This window comes from Muntiacus reevesi, chromosome 1 (genome assembly GCF_963930625.1).
Source record: "Muntiacus reevesi chromosome 1, mMunRee1.1, whole genome shotgun sequence".
NCBI classification, from domain to species: domain Eukaryota; kingdom Metazoa; phylum Chordata; class Mammalia; order Artiodactyla; family Cervidae; genus Muntiacus; species Muntiacus reevesi.
The window spans coordinates 104149503-104174008 of record NC_089249.1 but is presented as its reverse complement, the minus strand read 5'-3'; the positions used below and the strand labels follow the sequence as shown (position 1 = coordinate 104174008).

Below are 24506 nucleotides of genomic sequence, written 5' to 3'. Positions count from 1 at the left end.
GCTGGTCTGACTCCAGAGGATGTGACTTTTGGTCTTGGCTTAAATGTGTGACCCTGTGATGAGTGAACATTTGTCTTTGGTTTCTGTAGGTTGGAGGATATGAAAGGGCATCCAAGAGCAGTGTCCCAGCCTTCCAGGTACAGTCAACCAAGTTGAATTTCTAGTAGGTTACAGGCGAATGCTACCCTTTAGAAGGGGTTCCCCAGGTGGCTCAGTGGTAAAGAATATGCCTGCTGCAACATTAAGAGATGTGTGAGATGGGGGTTCTATTCCTGGGTTGAGAGAAGGAAACGGCAACCCACTCCAGTATTCTTGCCTGGAGAATCCCCTGGACAGAGGAGCCTGCGGGCTACAGTCAGACATGACTGAGCACACACACATTGCAATTGGGAGTGACCTAGGCCGCTGACAGCCATGGCCATGGCAGAGACCTTGGACTGTTACTAGATTATGACCCTTTAGATACATTTCCCAACTTTAAGCCCACGGAAATAAGCTGCACACAGCTTTTCACTTTTAAAATTCCTTTGTTTCCGTTCCACATTGTTGTAATAGGCTTTATAGTTAATGCTCACCATGAGCAAGAGTGTCGTTTTCCTGAGGTGCCCGCCAGGCTGCATGGCTGTGGGAGTGATGCCAGCGTACCCTGTGTGCCGAGCGCCTGGGGGGGTCTCTCAGGAGAACAGAGTTGCTCTGCAACATGCCTTTCAAGCCTGTGATAGATTTTGCCTTGAATGTTGACATTTCTCTTCTTTCCTCCTATTTTTGCATGTGTCCGTTCCCTTCCTTCGTTTTCTAGTTTTATTTCCTTCCCGAGTCTCTATTAGAGGAGGAAACATTAGTGTTTTTCTTTGGAAAAATGTTCCCCGGACACTTCTGGTGGTCTTGGTGGTATCGGGATTGAGCATCGACCTTGGTGAGGGTTGTAGAAATATTTGACCAAAACTGTCATCAGCAGATGGGGAAAAATCTAATACACCCCTCATCTCTGTTCTTATTCAGCTCTAGGTTTAGGGTTGGTTACTGGAGGCAGTTCTGAGATGACCCAGACTTATCCAGAAGCTGGAGCTGCTTCCCTGTTCAACTTCTTCTGTCCTTAATTTAGAGGCAAACCATATTGTACGCTCCTGTTTGGAGGGAATATGATGAAAGGAAGAGTCTACAAGTAAAGCAGCTTTTCTGTAGCAGATAGGAAAAAGAGTCCCTCTTCATTAAAATATCTGTCCAGGACAAAACAGATTTGGTATTAAAACCATGCCTGGGCCTTGACTGTCCAGACTTGAGTCAGTTTTCCCTCTTCGTTCACTCAGCAAACATTTACTGAGGACCTGCTGTGAGTCTGGCATTGTGCTAGTTACTAGGAATTGAAGTGAAAGAAAGTTCTTTGCTCCTGATGGAGCTTATTTTGAGGAAAGTAGGCAGTACCAAACAATTCAAGATGGTATAAGAGCTATGATTTACTGTGAGGATATATGATGAAACTGCATGCTGACTCCACCTGGGAATTCAGTGAAGGCTTGCTGTAAGACGTAGCAGCTGATTGGACTATTATGAAAGGCTAAGCAATAGGAGTGAGTCAGATGGCGGTGGAAGAGAAAAGTATGTGTGGGGGTGAGGTAAGGGCAGGGAAAATAGTGTATGTAAACTGGGCAGGGGTATTGATGTCATCCATCCAGGTATCTCAGGGCATTTTATGTAGTTGGAATAGAGGAATTGATGGGAACGTGTGGAGAATTGGAAAATACCAGATTTCAGAGGGTTTTTTATAAGCCAAGCCAAGAAGTTTAGCTTTTCTGGGCACTGAGGAAAGATAAAATGATTTAAATAGTGAAGGAAGGAAGTGAAGTAGCTCAGTTGTGTCCGCCTCTTTGGGACCCCGTGGACTGTAGCCTACCAGGCTCCTCCCTCCATGGAATTCTCCAGGCAAGAATACTGGAGTGGGTTGCCATTTCCTTCTCCAGGGGATCTTCCTGACCCAGGGATCGAACCTGGGTCTCCTGCATTGCGGGCAGATGATTTAACCTCTGAGCCACCAGGGAAACTCTTAAATAGTGAAGCTACATGATTAGATATCTTAGATTTTGCTAGAAGCTGTTCAGAACATGAGTTTCAAGGAACAAGATTAAAAGGGGCTACTAGGAGTAAGGATAAGAAATAATGATGCTTACCCTGGGCAGCTGCAGACTGGAAAGGAGAAGAGAGATTTAAAATACAGAGAAGTAGAATCTAAGGACTCGGGAGGGATGAACGCCAGTCCAAGGGAGGGAAATGACCAAGGATGGCAGGATCATGGTTACCACGGGACTTTGGTTCCTGCATTTAAATCCCAGCTCTGCCTCTTCTTATTCGCTGAGAGGCTTTGAATGAGGAGCTTTTGCTTCTCCGTTTCCTGACTTGCAAAGTGCAGTCTTTGCTCCCTCGTAGGGTTGTTGTCAGGATGAGCTGAGTTAATGCCTGTAAGGTCTTCAGTGAGCGCCCAGCACAGAGTGACGGCTATGTCAGTTTTGGCTGCTGTTATTAGGACCTGACCTGATCTCTTTTAACATTTGTTAGCTTACTTTGTCCTAGTTGATGACTGAATGTTACGATAACACGGTTCCTGTGTGATTCTTTGCCCATTTTCCCCCACAAAGATTGAGTTCTTCCCCACAAGGATCTGCATCTACTTTGAAGACCTCGAAAGTGGCTTTGTCCCCTTCTGCGATGGCCAAGAGGATAAACAGAGGCCCTGTATCCTCCGGCGCCAGTGTAAGAAGGTAATTTTTCTCTCTTCTCCCGAGGCACTGCAGGAGGAAAGGGAGGCCGCAGCGACCGCAAGTTTGTCTGAAGTTTGTCAGAGGAGGGGACGGGAGGGTTGGGGGGGGGGGACCACCAAAGGCTCTGTGACCCCCTAGGCTTCTGTTCCTGTCTTGAATTGTGGGGAGGCCATGGAGGGAATGCCATCCAACATGCCCTTCCACAGCAGGCCTACCGTGATCCCGGGAATGGTGTTCAGTTGCACAGACTGATATTATATGATACTGTTGTCCCCTCCCTGATGCACAGGGGCAGAACTAAACTGGGCAGGGATGTTTTATGCAGTCATAGGATTGAATATATATTAATAGAAGTTACATCTTGTACTTAGAGCAGCTCTGTGCTCTCCCCTTACACAGTCCTATTCATTTACTTCCTGCCTCAGGGCAAAGAGAACCCCCACATATTCTATTTCAGGATCTCTGGTCAAAGTGAGTCTGGTCTAGATTCTTAACTGATTTTGACAGAGGAAGTTGCCAGGTATAACTAAAGACCACATATTATAAGATCACCAGGAACTATTCTGTCACCATTTGCATTGATCCGAACTGTCTGCATCGCCTTCCCCGAATGTTCTGATTGATGGGTTCTAGAAACTTGAACTCTGCATGAGTATACATGGCTGTCTATGTCCTCCCCGCCCCCCGACCTGTGTTTTTCATTCAGCTTTTCCATCAACTCCCGGCTAGCCAGTTCTCTAGGGAACTTGAATGCTGCAGCTGACGATCTAGAGAACAAAAAGACCGCATCACCCTCCAAGATGGGTTTCATCGCCAACCCGTTCACCAACCTCTTGAATGGCAGCTCCCAGCCGCCTGCCAGAAATTACCCTGAACCCAACAACAACCAGTACAGCCGAAGTAGCAGCAGCAGCGGGAGTGCCCCAAGCAGTCAGCCGGGCCCCCACGGCGCTAAGACCACGGAGGAACACTCCACCGCCCTGCGGCCCTCCTACACCGGCCTGTCTTCCTCCTCAGCGAGGTTCCTGAGCCGATCAATCCCCGTAAGTTCGCAGACACCACCTCTTGGCCCCCAGAACCCTGAACGTGACTTCTGTGCCTTGGCTGGGACCGCAAGTTCGCAGACACCTCCTCTTGGCCCTCCGAACCCTGAGCTCACCTTTTGTGCCTTGCCCTCCCAGCCAAGGCTGCCACCAAAGAAATTTAATAGCGCCAAGGAAGCCTTCTGATCTACGCCTCCCTCTGTGCCGTGAAACTGTCTCTGCATGCACATTCCGCTGGCTCCTCTTCAAGTAAATGCCAAGTTTCAACCTGGTTTTCTTTCCTCCTCCTTTTTCTTCTCCTCTTCCCTCTCCTTTGTGATATCTCTAGGAAAGGAAGCAGCTTTCATTCCCTTCACTGTGGGCACTGTTGACTTCAGTTACTTTTCAGTTTCATTCTCCAATCACTCTGAGTATAGGGTGCAAGGTCAGGGGCTGAGTCATGGCAGGCAGCATCTGCTGTGGTTGTGGTGGTATCCTGGCTTTTTCTACATTGTATATCAATGAATGTGGAGTATTTAAACATGTAACATGCTGATGAACAGCATCTTCTCAGGAGTGGCAATTTAAGCCCTGACTGTGTCACCTTCTGGCAGGAAACTGACCCAGAATTGATTAAATGGCAGATGGAGGGTGTTGATAAGGGAAGGCTGATGGGTAGGTACTTGGGATGTAGGAGAGGGGAAGGCGGGGTAACAGGAAGGTGTTTAAAATGTGCTCTCATTCTTCTAAGAGACAGGATGAGGATCTACATACACATTTTACCCAGGAGTTCTTCATTTCGGTCCCCAAGCCCAATTTTTAACCAGTAATCCTTGTTAGGGTAAAATTTTGTTGGTTCACCCCCCTGTCAAGAATCACATTAAACACATATGTTGATTGCTTCAAAGGGAATTGAGATCTATGGGAATGTAAGTTTTGATTGGAGAGAACGAGGACAAAATAGGAAGACGTAGATCCCACACAAGGCAGCATCAATCAATGTTAGAATGCAACCTCGCCTCAGGCACAGGCAAGCCCCTAGTGTTCTGGGGAGGCTGTGGTTCGGTGCCCCTCATGCCCACTGTTCTTCAGATACTTCCTCAGCCTTTATTACCCTGGGAGAGGGCTTCCCAGGTGGCATTAGTGGTAAAGATCCCACCTCCCGATGCAGGAGACATGAGACATGGGCTGGATCCCTGGGTCAGGAAAATGCCTTGGAGGAGGGCATGGCAACCCACTCCAGTATTGTTGCCTAGAGAATCCCATGGACTGAGGAGCCTGGCATGGACTACAGTCCATGGGGTCTCAAAGAATCGGACATGACTGAAGCAACATTATTCTGGGGAGGTGATTTTTGCAGGAGAGGGAAGAGGAGGAGACATGCAGGCAGCAGTGGGCCTCTCAGGGCCTTTTGTGAAAACCTATACCCCACGGTATTAGCTAAGAGGACCCACTTTCCTCATATGGCAATTTAGAAACCACTTTTCTAATGTGAAGACACAGTGCATGCATACTCATATGTGTGTGCTTCTGTGTGTGTGTTGGACTCATTACTACACCCATCCCTACCTCAGGCCTCTTTTCTAAGTTTTTTTTTCCCGCTCTGTCCACCCACAGTCCTTTCTGGCTCCCCATCCCTTAATTTGACTCTAATCCCACTGAGTTATGGGTATACGTGTATCAATAAAACTTAAATCCCCCCCCCCCCAAAAAATACCTTAAATCCTAGTAACTGGGATTAGATGGAAAATGAAGTGTATTTACATTTTCATAACTAGGTTTACAAGTCATGTACTTCAGAGCAGGAGTTGAGTTCAGTCGGTATTTTCATATACTGATTATGGGTCAGCCTCTTTTTTAGACCATAATATGAACCTTTCCATTTTCAGAAAAAGTGTTACACATGTAGATAATTACATGAATATCTTGCAGATTTTGTGGCTAAAGGTTTCATGTGCAGTAAGTCCCCTCCATAAGAACTAGTTCCTTCTGAGAGTGCATTCACAAGTCCAGCTTGTTCTTAAGTACAACAAAGTTAGCTTAGGTACCCAACTATTAATAATGCAATCAGTTATATAGTACTGTACTGTAATAGGTTTATAATACTTTTCACACAAACATCAGAAACAAACACAAAAGGTAAAACCTTTTTAATTTTGCAGCACCGTACCTTGACAAGTGCATAGTATAGTGCAGCAGTACAGTACAGCTGGTATGCTGGCATCAAGTCACCAGGCAAGAAGAGTTACTGGCTGGAGGAGGGAGAGGAGATGGGAGATGGAAGACTCGAAAGATAATCAGCAATAGAAGACGGAGGGCAGGATGCAATTTCACTCGTACCTTTATGTTGTTGGCACAGGTTCTGTTTCCTTGTTGGATTCAATCCTATCTACCCTCTTGAAAAAAGCAATCCAAGATGTCTGTGTAGTAACTCTTTTTGTCTCGTCATAGATGACACGGTCGCACTGGATTGCATTCTGAAGGGCTGATGCAATCTTCCTGTACTGTTGTAGGTTGGGTCCTGGCCTCAAAAACTTAACAGTGCCTCCTCAAAGAAAAATCTCCTTGCCATCTCCTGCATCATGAATCTCTTTGGTTCTTCACTTACTTCTTCCTCTTGTTTCTCTTTGTCCTTTCTCTGGGCCTCCAAGTCCTGGTGTTTCTTAGCAGTACCAGCTACATCACCGCTGCTTTTATGCTTGCTTCTGGACATCCTGGGCTTGAAATAAAGATACTGTTCTAGTGTACCCTATACAGTCCTGTTCAGTAAAGTACATGAAAGTGCAACCCCTTGTAGAAGATGCGTGCATGCATGGGACAATACACGCCAGACTTGTGAACTAACTTACCTGATTGGACACGCGAACACACGTTTGTGTCTGTGTTCAAGTTCAGAACTTGAAGATTCGTATATAGGGGACTTAACTGTAATCCACACTTATAGCTGAACACTTAGCTTGGTATTCAGCTTGGTGCTCAGTTAGGAATACCTAATTGGTAGGTAGCTGAATGCCTACCAATACAAGCATTGCTAGTTTGATGAGAATAGCATTCTACTTGTTCTGGATCTCAGTTTTCCTCTTTTCTGTTGGTAGTGTGGGGACTGCCTAGCTCCCATGTTGGTCCCACTAGCCACTCTGTCTGTATACCTTAATTTTGGCTTCATTCCATATTTTGTTATTTTTCTTCACCTCTCCTCCTGTGCCTCATCCCTCTCCTGGCCTGAAGAGAGTGACTTTCCAATAATGAAATTTAAAGTAATACTCTGTGTGGGCAGCTGCTACTCTTCCCTTTTCTCCTTCTTAAATTTGTCACCTTATTGCAAAGAAAAGCATTTATAAATAGAATTGCCAGCAGGACAACGTTTTCCTCCCTCTCACCCTCCCAGGAGATAAGAACAGTAGGTGTCTTATAGCCGATTTTTCTTCCTTCATGTTTGCCTAGAAAACCTCTGTGAGAGGGAGAGGTCCAAGCCCTATCCCTGCTGGCTCACTGGCAGAAAGTCTAAATTAAGATGGAAATTCCCATTTTATGCAGAATAAAGTAGGAGGTTGAGTGTTTTTCCTTTATTGCTTCAGTGCAGCTTTTGTAACTCTTACAGGTTTCTTGTCTAAATAAGATGGTCTTTCTTTCCAGTGCTTCTGAAGATGTGAGACATAGGACTATATCACTCAGCAAAAAAATGTTTTTAAATCCTCAGGTAGGAAATGAAGTCTAGATTGCAGTATCCTTCCTCTACCTTTAAGAAAGACCCAGAAACTCCTAGGGAACGGGGGTTGGCGGGTATTTAGAGGGCGTCTAATATTTTAAAAGCTGCAATTAGCATCTCTTTTGAAAGCTGCAATTGCTTCTCACTTCGTGCAGCAATTCAGCCCCCAGAAAAACGTGGAAATGATTTCCTTGTTCTGTCATTAAATGCTTTAACACAGAAAACAAGAACAAATGTTAAGGAATCCTTATGGTTGTGACAGAATTCTGAGAAGCAGATTTTATTTTTATTTATTTGGCCTGTCTTGAGGTTTCTACTGACCAGCACAATGCACCAAGTTTCATTTTGGTTGACCTACTTACTGTAAAAAATCAGTTTTCCCTCCCTGACATTCAGAGGAGTTTTCAAATCTTAAAAGAGTTGAAGGACGTGTGATTATGGTGTGGGTGGGGTGGAAGTATTTTATTAAATTGAAATTGCTTGAGGTATCTGTCTTGAATATTTGCTCTATGTTATTTTTAAGAGACTTACCACTGAATTGCTAGTCATCTGCCTTGTCCTTGCCTGACCCTGCAAGTCTAGGTTAGGTCACCGTGCTTCCCCTGTAAGCCTTTGTACACCCTGCCTTGGTCTTGATTGTGACACTTAGACTCTCACTTTGCATTCTAATCATCTGTCCACTTATCTGTATCCTCCACTACACTGTAAACTTTGCGAGAGCAGGGACGGTATCTCTGTTTTTCACTCTTTTATGCTCAGTGCCTTGCTTATAGTAGGTGCTCGTCAAGTACTTCCTGAATATTATGGATGTTTGGATATTTAAATGAATGATTGTGTTAATAATTATTGCTTCCATTTTAAAGATAAATACCTTGAGGGTTTGAGAGTTTAAATATTTTGCCCTAGGTTGTACCACAAATATGTTGCAGAGCCATAATTTGCACCTGGATCACTTTGACTACAAAAAAGCATTTTCTTTTGATTATTTCATATCATATATATACCGTTTCAGTTTCAATTCAGTTGCTCAGTCATGTCCGACTCTTTGAGACCCCATGAACCGCAGCAGGCCAGGCCTCCCTGTCCATCACCAACTCCCGGAGTTTACCCAAACCCATGTCTATCAAGTCGGTGATGCCATCCAGCCATCTCATCCTCTGTCGTCCCCTGCTCCTCCTGCCCCCAATCCCTCCCGGCATCAGGGTCTTTTCAAATAAGTCAGCTCTTCGCATCAGGTGGCCAAAGTATTGGAGTTTCGGCTTCAACGTCAGTTCCTTCCAATGAGCACCCAGGACTGATCTCCTTTAGGATTGACTGGTTGGATCTCCTTGCAGTCCAAGGGACTCTCAAGAGTCTTTTCTAACACCACAGTTCAAAAGCATCAATTCTTCAGCACTCAGCTTTCTTTATAGTCCAACTCTCACATCCACACATGACCACTGGAAAAACCGTATCCTTGACTAGACGGACCTTTGTTGACAAAGGAATGTCTCTGCTTTTTAATATACTGTCTAGGTTGGTCATAACTTTCCTTCCAAGGAGTAAGTGTCTTTTAATTTCATGGCTGCAGTCACCATCTGCAGTGATTTTGGAGCCCAGAAAAATAAAGTCTGCCACTGTTTCCCCATCTATTTGCCATGAAGTAGCGTGATAGGTGTTTAAAATAGAGGGATGTAAAGGATATCTCTTTTTTTCAAGAAGGGTTAGGAAATGCTGTGAAGAAGGGGTAACATTTTAGTTGGGCTTTGGAGGATGAATAGGAGCCTTCCAGGAATCTAGTGATGAAAATATGAAGAGTAGGAATGGTCATTTCAGGCAATGGGAGCTACAAGAACGGAGGTAGAACCTTAGCACTATAGTTCTTAGGTTCTTTGGGTTCAAATCCTGTCTCTACCATTTCCTTCTGGCAAGTACTTTGGCAAGTTACTTAACCTCTCTGAGCCTCAGTAAATGGGAATAATAATAATCAGGAGCATAGCTAGGTTTTGCGCATCCTAAAACTTAAACAATTTGGTGGGACCTATTTAAGATAAAGAGTACAAACAATTTTTGTAAATTTTATAGACATATGACTGTGCTATGAAAGGGGTTTGTGTGCCTGTGAGGCCTTAAAACTAAAGTGGTAATGATAATCTTTGTAATAGGGTGCTTGTGATCATTAATTGAGATAAGTTATCTGAAGTAGTTTACACAGTGCATATAGATGGTGCTCAATAATTGTAGTTATGATTTTTTTAAAGAGCAATGAGTGTTCCGGTGCAGCTCAAGCTTTAGGTGGTTACCTAAAATCAGGCTGGAAAAGTAAGCTGATTCCCAACTAGGAGATGCAGTTTGAGTTGCTGGAACTGCGTTAGCAGGAGTGATTTGATCACATCCGATTTGATGAAGATAATCCTGGCAATCGTGGGGACGGGAGCTCTTGGTAGAAACCCTGAAGGCAGGAGTCCAGTTTGAGCCCTGTCTGCTGTCCCCAGTCCATACTTCAACAATTGTCCTTTGGTATATTCTGTGCTTTTAAATAATGACCTGCATTTCAGTGCCCATAATAGTACAGATACATTAAATAATATACGACTAACAGCTCTAACATATTTTTATTATGAATTTTAAATGGTATATTTATTTTTATAAATGGATACTTAACTACCTGAGGAAAAATTATGGTCTTTAGGAAACATTTTTTTATAACATTTGAACATGAGGGGTTGTAAAATAATGTGTTTTGTTATAAAAATATGTATATATATTCATGTTGGCAACAAAATTTTTTTTATTACTTCTGTGTCAGGGGTTACATTAATTTTTGTTTTATGAGAAAGCCTTTTATTACAAGCTTTTATTGTACTGACCTCTAGAATATATAAACATAAGTAAGATAAGTAGTCCTATAATAAGGTTCTTTTGAAAGCTGCTTTGGGTTTCGCCTATTAAAATCTTTTTTGTGACTTTTAAAATTTTCACTAAGTAGTAGCTTATACTAAGCTTTGTTATTTACTTATATATTGATCTTCAAACAGTTTATGATTAGTCTCTTAGTGATGCTTCAGATTGTGTCATGGCCATTCTTTGTCTCTTGGAATTTTCCCATTCTTCTCTATTCTGTTGCTTCCTCATCTTCTTTGTTGTCTTAGCCTTGCCAGTGGTTTTCCTAACTCAGTCTTTTGAACAAATGTTAAATTAGAGCATGATTGCTTTGCAGTGTTGTGTTGGTTCCTGCTGTACCACACGGTTGATCAGCTCTAAGTACACACATATCCTCCCTCCCTTGGCCTCCCTGCCCCTCCTCCCTCATCCCCCGCCGTGTGGTCACAGAGCCCCAGCCAGCTCCCTGTGCTGTTTCCTGCTGGCTCTGTGTTACCCAGGGCAGTGTATATCTGTCGGTGCTGCTCCTCTAAACTCATCCCACCCGCTCCTTCCCCTGCTCTGTCCACAAGTTCATTCTCTGCGTCTGCATCTCTCGTCCTGCCCTGCAAACCGATTCATCAGTCCCATTTTTCTGGATTCCATACACATGCATTAATATATGTATTTGTTTCTCTCCTTCTGACTTACTTCACTCGGTGTAACAGGCTCTGGTTCACCCACCGGTGGCATTGCTTTAAACTTGATGCAGTTTTCCCGCCAAGAAATACTAATACTGTCAAGATCTTGAGCTCGATCTCAGAATTGAACCACACCTTTGGCTTTCTTTCAGCATTGGTATTCTTTTGTTCCCTTCCCAGGAGACTTGGTAATGTCCGTTGACAAAGCATTGACTTGTTCTGAGGTCAGCATGGTCCCGATAATGCCTTTAAATGTGCATAGATGTTATTTAGATACACACAGTATTTGCAGATACTTCCCTCTTTCAGACCATTGTGAGCCTTCAGCCTCCTGTGATATTAATGTGGTCATCATCTGTGTGGGCTTTGGCATCCTCAGGTTCAGTCTCTGATTGAAGGTTATTAGAGTGGAAAGAAAGGATATAAAAAAATAGTATGTTAGCTTGACTGCTATAATAAAATACCCTAGACTAGCAGTCTATAAACAAGTCTATTTCTCACAATTCTGGAGGCTGAAGGTCAGAGATTGGTGGGCCAGCGTGTTCAGGTTCAGGTGAGTATTCGCTTTTGGACTGCAGACTGTCATCTTCTCGTTGTATCCTTGCGTAACTGTAAGAGGGTGACGAAGCTCTCTGAGTCCCTTTTATAAGAATGCCAATCTCATTCATGAAGTCTCTGTTCTCATGACCTAGTTACCTCCCCAAATCTCTACCTCCTAATAACATCATATTGAGGAGTTTGGCTTTATTTATTTATTTTTTAAAGATTTTTTGATGTGGACCATTTTTAAATCTCTTTGACTTGTTTTTGTTTTATGTTTTGGATTTTGGGCTGCAAGCTATCCTAGCTCCCTGACCAGGGATCAAACCCACACCCCCTGCACTGGAAGGCAAAGTCTTAACCAGTGGACCATCAGGGAAGTCCCCAGCTTTACTCTTTAGCTACCAAACTTCTACGAGCATTCATGACAACTGTAACATTTTTCTAATCCTTATCATCATCAATGATTTATTGATTACCTCCTATGTACCTCACATTGTATTAGCTACAATGCTTATACATCATCTTCCCAACCCAGGAATCGAACCAGGGTCTCCTGCATTGCAGGCAAATTCTTTACCAACTGAGCTATGAGGGAAGACCATCATCGTATTTGTTTAACCCATAATTTACAGATGAGGAAATCAAGACTCAAAGAGGCAGTGACTTGTTCAGTCTCACAGCTGCTTCCTTAACTCCTGTGATCTTTGTTTTTATTCATTTGGAATTCCATTTCACGGACCTTCTTACTGCTTAGAGCGTTGCTTCTGATATCTTGGATTCTATAAGACTCTTCTCAAACATTTACTCCCCCCTACCACTAACTCCTCCGCGTGACCTCTTTATGACCCCTGCCTGTTCCCTCTCTGTTTACTTCCTTCTGTAACCCACATAGTCATTTCTGCTTCCTTTTTCCAACATTCTCTTTTCCACTCGAACTTTTTTTCTGTAGCCACTTTATCACTAGCCTCCAAAATTAGATCAGTTCAACCATCTCCTATCTGTTTATAGTCTCTTCTGAGCTCTGTTGGAGAAAATCCCATGACTGTCCATTGATTCCATTTCAAATAAATTTCTAATTTACCCAGACCCTTCAGTGCTCATGATGAGTTTACTTGGCCTATCTTGGCTTCCTTTCTCTTCCCCACATTTGTTCTGTCACGAAGTTGTGTCCGACTCTTTGGAACCCCATGGACTGCAGCACACCAGGCTTCCTTGTCCTCTGTCTCCCAGGGTTTGCTCAAACTCATGTCCATTGAGCCAGTGATGCCATCCAACTGTCTTGTTCTGTGTCGTCCCCTTCTCCTCCTGCCTTCAATCTTTCCCAGCATCAGGGTCTTTTCCAATGAGTCATTGACTGCTCCAAAACTTTTTCACATTCTTCATCAGCACAAATCCTCCAACCTCCAGAGGCTGAGAACATATAATTTTTCAGGAATAATTCCCCTTAACTCTTCTCTTAACTACCCCAAAGTATATCTGCATCTGACTTGTCCTTTTATTCCTTTTCAAAAACAGAAGCTGTACTCTTTTTCAGTGGTAACTCCACGAACCTGAACTGTTCTTTGCAGACTGTTTCTGGGAGCTGGCCTATCCACAGCCCTGCTCTCTTATATCTTCAATCTCCTACACCCTGTTTGCCTGTCTCTTCACCTGCAATCAGGAATAGGCCGGTCTTACCAATTGCTTCCCTCAGTTCTGCCATCTCTCACAGTGTCTCCTTTATGGCCAGACTTGGACCAGAAAGGCACGTGGACCTCCTCCCCACCCCCGACCTGTTCTGGTGAGTCTTTCCCACTGGCTGCCACTGACTTCTTTAAACCAGGTCTGATGATCTCTTGTCAGTTTTCATTCTTCTTAGTCTTTGTGCAGCATTTGACAGTACTGACCACCCTTTTCTCCTATTATTTTGGTCCATTTTGAGTTTTGGAATATTATTTTCCTGTTTCTCCTCCCCTTCCCATTAAATAGTTACCTATTTGTCTTTGTCCGCCTGCCCCTTTATGATTTTTCCCCAGCCTCTGACCTTGGTCCACTTCTCTGTGTGGGTGATCATCTCCTGAGCATTGGACTTACATTTCTACCTTCCCTTGGGCAATACTGGGGGAGAATACATGCTCCTTCATTGGTCCTCTCCTCCTCTTATTTCCTGGCTAACTGATTATCTTTGTACATCCAGTCATCCGAGCTAGAAATCTGGAATTGTCTTTGACACTGTTTCTGCCTTTCCCTCTGCCACATCCAGCCACTAAGTCCTAGCAGTTTTCCCTTTGAAATATCTGTATTTTGTTGTCCATTCTTAGCACTGCTGCTTTCATTGAGGTCTCGTGGACTATTGAAATGGCCCTTTAAATTGCCTTCCTCTAGTTTGCTGCTGCGCTAGATTTCTGAGACAAGCTGATCAAACTATTCCTGTGTTCAGCATCATTCGGTATTTCCACTTCACACACAGGGTCTGATCTGGACCCCTGGCCTGCCTTCGGGCACCTTCTCCATCAGTCCACGTGCCTCCCCACCGCCTCTTCTTCAGCAACTGCAGCCAGCTTCCTGACTCAAGCTCTGCCTCCTGCTGAGTCCTAGCACAGGTGGTTTACTCTGCTTTTCCACCTGTCTCTGCTTGGTTTTATATTTCCTGGCCTGGCTCACTAGTTTTCTTTTTGATAAGGCATTTGTGACCCATCCAGGCAGAATACCTTTTCATCTCTTACAGGATTTTGTTCACAACCCCCTACCCCCAGACCCCGACCCTGAGAGAATCAGCTGTATATGATTCTCTCTTCTGTCAGCTTTAAAGCTTCTCAGAGGCATCTTTGTTTTCTCAGGTTCCAAAGTATAGGAAGCACCTAATAAATATTTATTGAACTAAACGTAGGTTAACATATCTAGGTTCACACATGTTAAGCAGAGGGCTAATTAGGGGCCCATTATTATGGCAAGCGCAGGAAGCCCTACTAGTAAGTAAACAACGTTTCAGCTTTAGCTTTAATACACGATAATCTGAGAGTTTGCTTTTTTCTAGAAATGTGACTTTACTAAAATAAGAGAAAATACATTTTAACCAAGCTTGCATCAATATAATTTTGGTGTTCAGATGAACTGAAAACTCATGTGATGGTTGACTGAGTCAAGTTGGGTGTCAACAATCTGTCACCTAACAATTGAGCTCTTTATGATTGTTGAAGAGCACATATTAAGTTCCTCCAGAAAAAAGAATCTATTAAAAGTTATGTAGGAAGGTGAAAGAATAGTTATATAGCATTTAGTTAACCAAAATCAGATTGTTAAGTCTTTGGGTCCCTGACATGCTTAGAGAACACTATAGAAAAATACTTACACCTCTTTCAAAGCTGATTTTATCACAGAACATAGCCTTTTTGTGTTAATATGATGCCAATAAAACATTATTCAGCTGTGCTTCTGCTAGTGTGTGAAATCATGTATCAATGTGGGAATATGTATATATGGGAATATAGTGTGGAAATATGTATCAATGCATACATTTTGTTTGTTGCTAACTTACAAGCACTACAACTGGAAACTCCATTACAAAGCCATAAAAAGCCCAGGAGTGTAGAGGCAGTTATAGATAAACTTATTTTCCCCAGTGTTTATTTTTTTCTCATTTGTTCACTAAATCTTAAAATATTGGACTTACATATATGATACCATATTGCCAAATGTGTTTTTTCTTTTAATTATCAATGATACCATGAAAACAAATCACTTTTTTTATTTTTTTTATTTTTTTAATATTATTTTATTAGTTGGAGGCCAATCACTTAACAAATCACTTTTTAAAAATTGAGTATAGTTGATTTATTGATACAATATTGTGTTAGTTTCAGATGTATGGCAAAGTGTGAAACAAATCACTTTTTTCCTTTGTAGGTGCTTTTTGCCTATGTAGTTAGAACTCAAACCAGTGTAACTAGTAGATTATTTTTTTCTTCCTTAAGTGACTTGGGAAAATGGGGAAATGCAAGAAAGAAGAAGTAAGTGTGGCAAAAGCCCATGGCGATTTTGACCTACACCAGATCATAGGGTCTTTCGGTTCAAGTTGTTTGAACCTTAAGACATTATTGCACTGATTTGCTGGCAAAGACCTTAACTATAATTATTTGTTGTTTTGCTGTTTTTAATAGTCAATTTATAGTTTTATTTGTTAACTATTTGTATAGGATTTATATCTATAATTATTAGATATTTTTCTACCATGATTAGATAACTGGGCTGTTTAAAAAAGAAACTCCTCCAGAGTAGCTAAATTTTTAAAGTCACTACCTACATCTGCCAAAACAGATTAGTAGCGCATTTCCAGAACAGAACAAATTGTCTTGATCTCCTTACCTAACACTATGTTTTGCGTCAAATCCAGCTGCATTCAGAGCAAGAATTCTTGATGGAAGCTTATATTTTGACATAAAAATTTGGGGGACTGCAATGTAAGGTAGTTTTATCCTTCATTTGCAGGCTGGATATTGCTTTATTATTTGTTTACAGTATTCATACCGTAAAAATACTATATAATCTTGCTAAACTTGATCTAGTCTTAACTCACTAAACCCTATTGAACTCAATGGGCACATGAACTTGAATTTTCTATTTGAGAAATTAAAATCTCTTGGTTATTTAAATAAGTACTACTTTGTAAAATAATATTTACACCTTAGGTCTCCCTTCCTTTGTAATCATATCTTTGTCTTTGCTGAGGATTTTTTGTTGGTTTTGTATTTCAGATTGATTAGGTATCCTTATGGTAATGATAAAAAAGTTTTATCATTAATCAGAATATTTAAAACTTTAATCAGAATATTTAAACATGGGCGTTCTAATAAAAGAAAATTCTTTATGGACTATTACTGAGAATTCTTTTGGGTTCAGTCCTATGGAAAATAATTTAAAAATCTTATTTACAGTAATAAATAGTACATTCTCTTTTGTCTGTTAATATTTCTTTACTTACTCAGGCTCATCACTACTCATTATTTGTGTCAGGTGATAGAGAATGTTCAGTTGATAAGGACTGAATCACAGGACGAATGCTTAAAGTGTCTTGAGGCATTTTATTGTGGAGGCTAAGACTTTGGGCTTTGTAGCCAGACTGCTGGAGTTCAAATTCCTTCCTAGTGGCATGATCTTAGGCAAGTTGCTTTATTGTTTTCTTCCTCAGTTTCCCCATCTCTAAAATGAACTGTTCAGAGCATTTAATGAGCTAACACACATAAGATGTTTAGAATTGTGCCTAGTAGGTAGAAAGTACTCAATAAGTATCTTTTATAGAATAATTGACCTGTAGCATATCTAATTTATCAAGAATTCCAGGTGGTTGTACTTTAATAAGTCCATCTTTTGAATAATAAAATCAATAATGATATTGTTTATACAGTACATGATGCATTTACATTTTTACTGTAAAAATGAAAAATGCTAATAACTGGCTATTGTGTTTTCTGGAACATTAATAGCTTTAGGATACATGTATATTTAGAAAACAATTGAACCAGATACCCTAAATACAACCCCATTATATAAACATGTGGTGCTTGAAATCTAAATGTTATTGTCACTATTGTCCCCCCAGTTAAAAGGCCTTGAAATACTAGCTATACTTTTTTCAAGTGAATAGGTCATGTAGATTTTAACAGTTCTCTTCCTTCCCTAGGTCCACTTCCATTAAGATTTTCGTTTTAGACTGAAAATGAAGAGGAGTTAACTTGTTATAAAAAACATTGATGTCAGAATAATGTGCTAAACCTGTTTTACAGATCTCTTATTTTTTTTAACTTTATTTACACCATATAAAGAAAACATGGAATATGTTTGGTTTGGTTTTAAGAACTTTGGTATCATATTTTTATCCCACAGCACCTAATATATTCATACTACTGATGTTCAGTCATTGTTGAATGAATTAACCAGCTTGACAGAAGACTAATGAATATATACTTCACGCAAATGATTGAAATTCTTAATATTCTAGAAAATGTTTCCATTTTTCAGTTCAGTGTATATCATGATTCCATAAATCATGTAAATATATGTACAGACATATTTTCTCCCTGTATATTGTTGCATGTATAAAACACTTTGCCCTGGAAGAAAGTTAGTTTCACAAAGGTCACTTGTCTAGCATCTGTTCATTTGCTGTATCTCTATTTATTGAGAGTTGATATAACTTTTAGATACTTGCAAAAACAACTTTGTTGTAAATTTTCAAGCAATCACAGGAGCTTTATAATTTCTATTAGTGATAACATGAGTAACTTTTCTAGTTAGAACAAAAGTGAGAGTTAAAATATTGCCAAGAAAACATTGACCAATGTATAGCCTGCATATGTGGCATTTTTGCAGCTCCAAAGACCTTGTGGCTCTGCCCTCTCGGCCTACTGGCCAGATTTCAGAAGAAACTGGGGTAAAGCATCTAGAAAAATGATAGTCCACTTTTAAGCTCTAAATGCTAGGTTTGGCAGCTGTTGTCTCACAAGTTAAATGGGCTTCAAGGCATTGGACCAGTTTCACTGGACTTTCTCTTATATTCTCTCTGTGAATTCAGATATATTTACAATGTAGTACCCTAAGTCTTGATCGCTTCTACTGTTTTGAAGCCTTTACATAAACTACATCATGTAGTCATTTTCCCAAACCTTTTCCTTTTTTTCCCTAATGCTCTTGACCTTTAACCTCTTTGCAACTTGCAGCCTGAGAACACACCTACCCCCATCCAGCCTTCCTTTTCCACTCTGCCTAATCCTTTGCTTGTGAACAGTGTTACTTACTCTGTGTATATTATTGCTTAACGTTGGCACATTTGTCTTTTCACTTTATGTCTGTGTGACAGTGTGGTCTTTTGCCCTTTGAGGGCAGGGACCATAACTTCTGACTTATGGTGTTGATAGATTCTTAGGTACAATAGTAAATGGCTGTTGGTAGGATATAAAATTCACTGGGATTTTGAAGCTAATCAAAGATAGTTTGAATCCTTTTGTAAATTATTTGCAAAATGAACAGATTCCTTTTTTTTTTTTGATACCTGTACTATCAAAAAATGGACTGGTCTCAGAATTGATGAGCTATTAATAAAATGCTGCAGATAAATTTGAAAAATATTTATTGGAGGAAGAGAAAAGGGCATTTGGTAGCAAATCAAGTAAGCTTTGTTTTCCTAAGGTATTTGATTAGAATCGTGCAAAAATTTTAATGTTATGTTTCTTCTAACTGTTATTTGCTGCTCAAAAATAACTGTTGGTGAATTTTTCTGTACCCCTCTATCTTTCCCTGGCTTATGTCTGTTAACAGTGCATTCTGATTCCATATCCCAAGCATGCTTCTTTTATATGTCGTTATCTGATGTGATGTGGGAAACACTGTGTTTATTTTTTTGAAAGTTGCCCACTGTTTATTATGTTATGACTGCAAGACTCTTCTGCACAAAAGCTTTTTGGGTCTTAAGATCAAATTTCAAAACTAGAAGTGCTTTGTGTCCCCCTAAGTGGAAAGAATTTATAAGGTGTTTACAACATTCTTAAGGAGTCTTATTTTTAAATGATGGCTAATTCTACTGTATTAGAAGCATTAATATTTATTTGATATGTGTTGAATTAAAAAATATATTCCTTAAATATACTTTAATAATCTTTAATTTAGTCTCAAATGTCATTTAATGCTTTTGAGTAAAACTCAATAGTATTGTTCAAAGGTAGAAGTGAGTTTAATGCTACCTATCAATTTCCAAATAATACTTAATTTTTAATCACTAGTACTAAATTAGTAAGCCTTTTAAAATATAAAGTTTTCTTGTAATCACTTTACCTCATTGAATATCTCATTTTTAGCAAATCCTTTGTTTCTTTCATCTTTTTCTGTTTTTCTTAGTTTGTTTCATACATCTTTTATATAACAGATCCAAACTGCTTTGTATTGAAGGAAGAAGCTGCATGATGTAGGAGAAATTTTGTGTGTGATGGAATTTAACCTCGTTTATGTCTCTCCCTACACAGTCCCTTCAATCTGAATATGTTCATTACTAAGGCCTTGCCACTCCGGTGAAAGCTGTTCCACTCTTACACGCAGTTTCCTCATCTGGATGAGCAATGTAGAGAGAAAACAACTGCTTGCCGGAAGAATATCTCTGCCTTTTTACCTTAAATTAAAGACAGCACTCAGATAAGACCTTCATGAGACTTGAAACCAGAAAACTCTGGTTAATGACTACTCTAAATGCACTGAAACTATGTTTATGGAGATGTCAACTTTTTAAGACAGTTTTCATGTTGAATTTGGTATTTTGGAAGGTTATTTTTAATGTATTTCTGTAATACATTCGTTATTACATTTACATGTACAGTGTTACATTATGTATGTATTGTGAACTTTAAAAGACTATTTTGATAAATTTATAAATATATAAAATTATGTAAAAACTAGACTATATTTTGACTTAGATTTTCTTGCTGTTTCCTACCAAAAATTTGTATTTTGAATTTGTTTAGTGTGGTTTTATCTACAATGAATAAATAATTCCTCTTTATTAAGAAAAAGTAAAGGAGAAAGTTTTTAGAAAGTGGTTTGTATGTTTCCACTACGAATATGGCAGATCAGTTCATTCTTTTGGGAACTCACTCTAGCTTAAGTTTATCCAGGTTTATCTCTTAGCAAGAGTACAATTGTTTGATACAGCTTATTGAGATCATTTCTTTTCCCTTTGTTTTTGTTGCTGAACCATTTAGTTTTGCCTCTTTGGAGGTTTAAGAAAATTTAACATCCAGTTGAAGATCAAAATTCACTGAATGTTTTTCCTTGAAAGCATAGTTTTTCTCTATGAAATGACTCAACAGTTCAAATGCTTTTACTTCTTTCCTTCTCACAAAAGAATTCTTAGTCAAACTAGAGTATTCTGATTTTGGTACGAGGTTTTTGCCTGTATTCGCACATGGTCTGGCAAGTTTTAAATCAGCAAAGAGGATTCAAAGGATGCTGCTAAGTACTTTTCTGTATTAGTAAAGGAAACACGTTTAAGACAGATCACAAAACCCCTGGCACACAAGCTAGCATATCTGAAACCTAACATGAAAATGAAGGGACTCCTAGGTACTTCACAGTCCTTTCACGTAAGTGTAATCTTATATTTAGGGTCCAGAAGCCTGTGAACCTTTTTTTCATGGGGAGTTGGGGAGTATTAGATCCTCATTATCTTCCATGCTGCTCAAGAATGGACTACTCAGGCGGTCCAGCAGATTCATATGACGTGCTTTACTATCAGCCACTGAGTTATTTATCAGGTATTATTAGAAGGGGGTACCTTGAGGCTGTTATACATGCTTCAGCAAAACATCTTGTTTATGTCTTACTTTTTAAAAAAGGCATTTGAATGTTTGACTCAGGTTTGTTAACCTTCAAAAACTGCAGTACCAAATGATTGCACTAAACTGATGAAAAAAAAGGAATTGTATGTTTTAGGAATCAAAAATTAAGCGGAATTAAATTGTATACCTTTTCTAAAGCTAAAATAGTAAAATATTTTGTTATGAGTTATTGTAAAAAATGATCAGTTAATTGTATAGGGAAATGATAGTATTTTTTCAAAATTATCAGTGAAAAGTAATTCAGATGATATTTGAGAAGTGGGGGAAAGGGAACCATATAGACAGTTTTAGTTCTGTGAATACTAATTGTGTGCAGTTACTAAATGATTGTAAAATTGACTACTGTAAATTTTCCATAATTATATGTGTATATTAGTCATATGTATCTACATGGGTATGTCTTAAAATTATTTATACACATGTACATACATAGACAAATCAAGAAGAATATGTGTATAATATAGAAAGTATATAGCAAAGTGATTCTACTCCAGTAATAAAGATTGACATGTATTTTGTTATGAATAGTTTACCTTTGAAAAGATATTTTGTTCTATTTTAAGGTGTAGAAGAATACACTGCTAATAAATAATAAAAGTTTTATGCAATTTACATTCTCCCTGTTTTTTGTCATTTGGATTTGGAGTATCAATGTACTGAAGTATTTTTATAATTTTACATTTAATTCACTCTACATTTAATTCACTTTTGAGTTTCTGAAAATCTCTGTTCCAGATGTTTATTGACTTTCCAGGTTGTGGCCATTCCTGAATTTTGTGACAGTGAGCACAAAGAAATGCTTATACTTTGAATTTCACAAGAGTCAGATAATATCCAGCCTTGTATATATAATTTTCCTTTTTGTTAATAAAACACTGTTCATTATCAGTGTTTTGGGCTTGCTTGATCATTTATGACTACTGGTCATAGGCTTCGCAGATGGCTTTGTGGTAAAGAATCTGCATACCAATGCAGGAGACACAGGAGACGCGGGTTCTATCCCTGGGTTGGAAAGATCCCCTGGAGGAGGAAATGGCAACCCACTCCAGTATTGCTGCCTGGAAAATATCATGGACAGAGGAGCCTGGCTGGTTACAGCCCATGGGGTCACAAAGAGTCAGACACGACAGCCCGCATGCACAGAACCACTGTGCTAATAAGCTGGTCCTGTACTCCTGAGCAACAGGAATTGTGAAATAATCAATGTTTATCAATCATTGTTTCTTTTGAGAAAGAATAGCTGTTTTTCTTAAGGGAGAAATTATAGAAATAAATCAGATATCACACACCTTGCCACTGTTGGGTCTATGCCCTGAAGAGCTGGCTTGGGAGGAAGAAGTTGCATTCTTTTTACTGGGGATATTTTATGTATTAAACTGGATCTCTTTGGGTTGTGATGTTCCTGACGTTTGTCACCTTTCTTTTATCTTCTAAAATTTTTCAGAACACATAGGAATAGTTGTGGGTGGGAAGATAGTTTCACTTCTTGAGTTGGGAATCTGCCAATTAGCTGTTCTCACAACACTGCCTGAGACATCTAGTTGGGGTACCAAGGTTGTCATGAGCCCACATCTGAGAGAAGGAGATTTCTTCTGAATTCATGAACTTGTCTAGAAGGGCAGAAAGTCTTTTTCTACAGATATAGTGCCTATGAAAAAAAAGTAGTAGAAAAAACCAATTAATTCCAGCAGATTTCTCACCTATTGAAATCTTGAGTTCACGTGGTTTTGTTACCTTAGATATCAAATGATTTCTAAATCTCAAAATACACCTGGAGAGGCTACCCTGTTATGGATTTGGCTGTGATTTACATAACAATAGGAACATGAGTTTACCAACAGTAAGCTCTACAAATGTATTTTCAAGATTGTTCTCATTTGTATGCTTTCCTTGGTGACATGTATTAAACCAACACTATGTTAAAAAGTTTCTACACTTTTCTTTGGGAGGAAGAAGCTCAGTGTGTAAGCTGAACAATACCCTGTGGTGTTTCATGTCATGTAAGAAGCCTGATCTTTCCCCAGTGCCCTCGTAAGGCAGAGTTGATGCCAGTGAAAGTCTTGCACTGCTCTTGGCAACACTGAGCAAAGCAAGAATTTGCTCACTGCCTGTCTCCTGAGAAGATTAATTAGAGAGGTATCCAATTACAACAGGATACAATTTGCAGCATAAGAGAAATCAGTTGCATAGAGGTGGCACCCATGGCAGAGAAAGGAAAGTAGAAAATAATTGCATTATTTTGAGCTGGGTTGAAATGTTAATTTATTCCCACCCAGTTCCTTCTCTATGGATTGAATTATGATACTCATCTCAAGAAGGAGAAAAATAAATTTTCTAGAGAATCTAAAACTTTTTTTATGGTTAGTGCAAGTAGAAACTTATATCGGAAGATGGCTTTTAATGCAAAATTCAGTTATTTAGAATTGGTTTTTAATGGATGAACATAAATTATTTGATCTTTTCACTCACCATGACTTACTTTAACATTAATCAATTGACCTTTTCACTCACCATGTCTTGCTTTAAGTTGAATACCACCAAAAAGATGACTTTCATCATCACTTGCTATTTCTCATTTGGTTTGAATCAAGTTGATCAAAGCTTTATTGAGAAGGTGGATCACAAGTGAAAAATGAGTTAACTGTGGAAATGACTCCAGCTGCAAATGTTTATATTTACATTAAACTTCAGAATCAGGGGTAACGATCTATTGAATGGGTTCTGTTTATTTATATTATGGCTCTCCCAAAAACATTTAAGGTGGTTTTCCATGGAGTCACAAAGAGTCAGAGATGACTGAACATGCATGCATACACACACACACACACACACACACACACACACACACACACACACACACACAAAGATTGGAGCACACACACACACACACACACACACACACAAAGATTGGAGCAGGCATAGCATGGAGGATTGAAAACAAAGGGATTCAGAGAGCAAACTTGGAGGCAACTGAGGTTGAGACTGAAAGCTGAGATGAACTGCTTCCCAAACGTCATAGAACATGGATCTTCTCTTAGGCTGGGCACATTACACCAAGTGCACACCTTAGCTGCAGGGCTCCTTAGTGGGATTTATTTTCCTCAAAACATTAATATAATAAATGATTGTTAATCATAAGCTCTATGCTGTACAATGGGTCTCTAGAACTCATTTATCTTGAAGCTTTGTTATTTGCTTGAGTAATTTGCTAAGAGGGTAGATCATATGTTGTGTCCTTACCACAAAATAAAACTAATGATGATGATGATGATGATAAAGATGGGAGAGAACTTTTAGAGGTGATGGATATGTTTATGGCATAGATGTGGTGATGTTTTCATGGAAGTATACTTACCTCCAAACTCACCAAGTTATATATATTAAATACATTCAGCTTTCTGTAGGTCAATCATACCTCAATAGTCTAAATTTTTTTCAAATGAAGAGGTTATCTTCAAGTGAGTTTGTCAGTCTGGATATTCAGATCTCCCAAAATGATTATGTCAGGTACATGGAATAGAAATTTTAAAAGGCAAATTGAAACCAGAGACCAGAATAGTATAATAATAGTCCAT

At 39.6% G+C, this 24506-nt stretch overlaps 1 protein-coding gene across 3 annotated transcripts in view; it reads left to right on the top strand.

Moving 5' to 3' along the window:
* CDC14A (cell division cycle 14A) overlaps positions 1–21731 on the top strand; it is a 180680-nt gene extending 158949 nt beyond the window's left edge. Inside the window, exons 13-16 of one of the 3 annotated variants that reach the window (XM_065907964.1) lie at positions 90–137; positions 2634–2756; positions 3463–3799; positions 19567–21730. In XM_065907964.1, the coding sequence (XP_065764036.1) occupies positions 90–137; positions 2634–2756; positions 3463–3799; positions 19567–19596 (538 nt within the window). In that variant the 3' untranslated portion in view covers positions 19597–21730. Of the gene's footprint in view, positions 1–89; positions 138–2633; positions 2757–3462; positions 3986–19566 lie in introns of those variants that run through there. The other 2 variants (XM_065907974.1, XM_065907957.1) reach the window with 2 other exon arrangements.
* The last annotated feature ends 2775 nt before the right edge of the window (positions 21732–24506 follow it).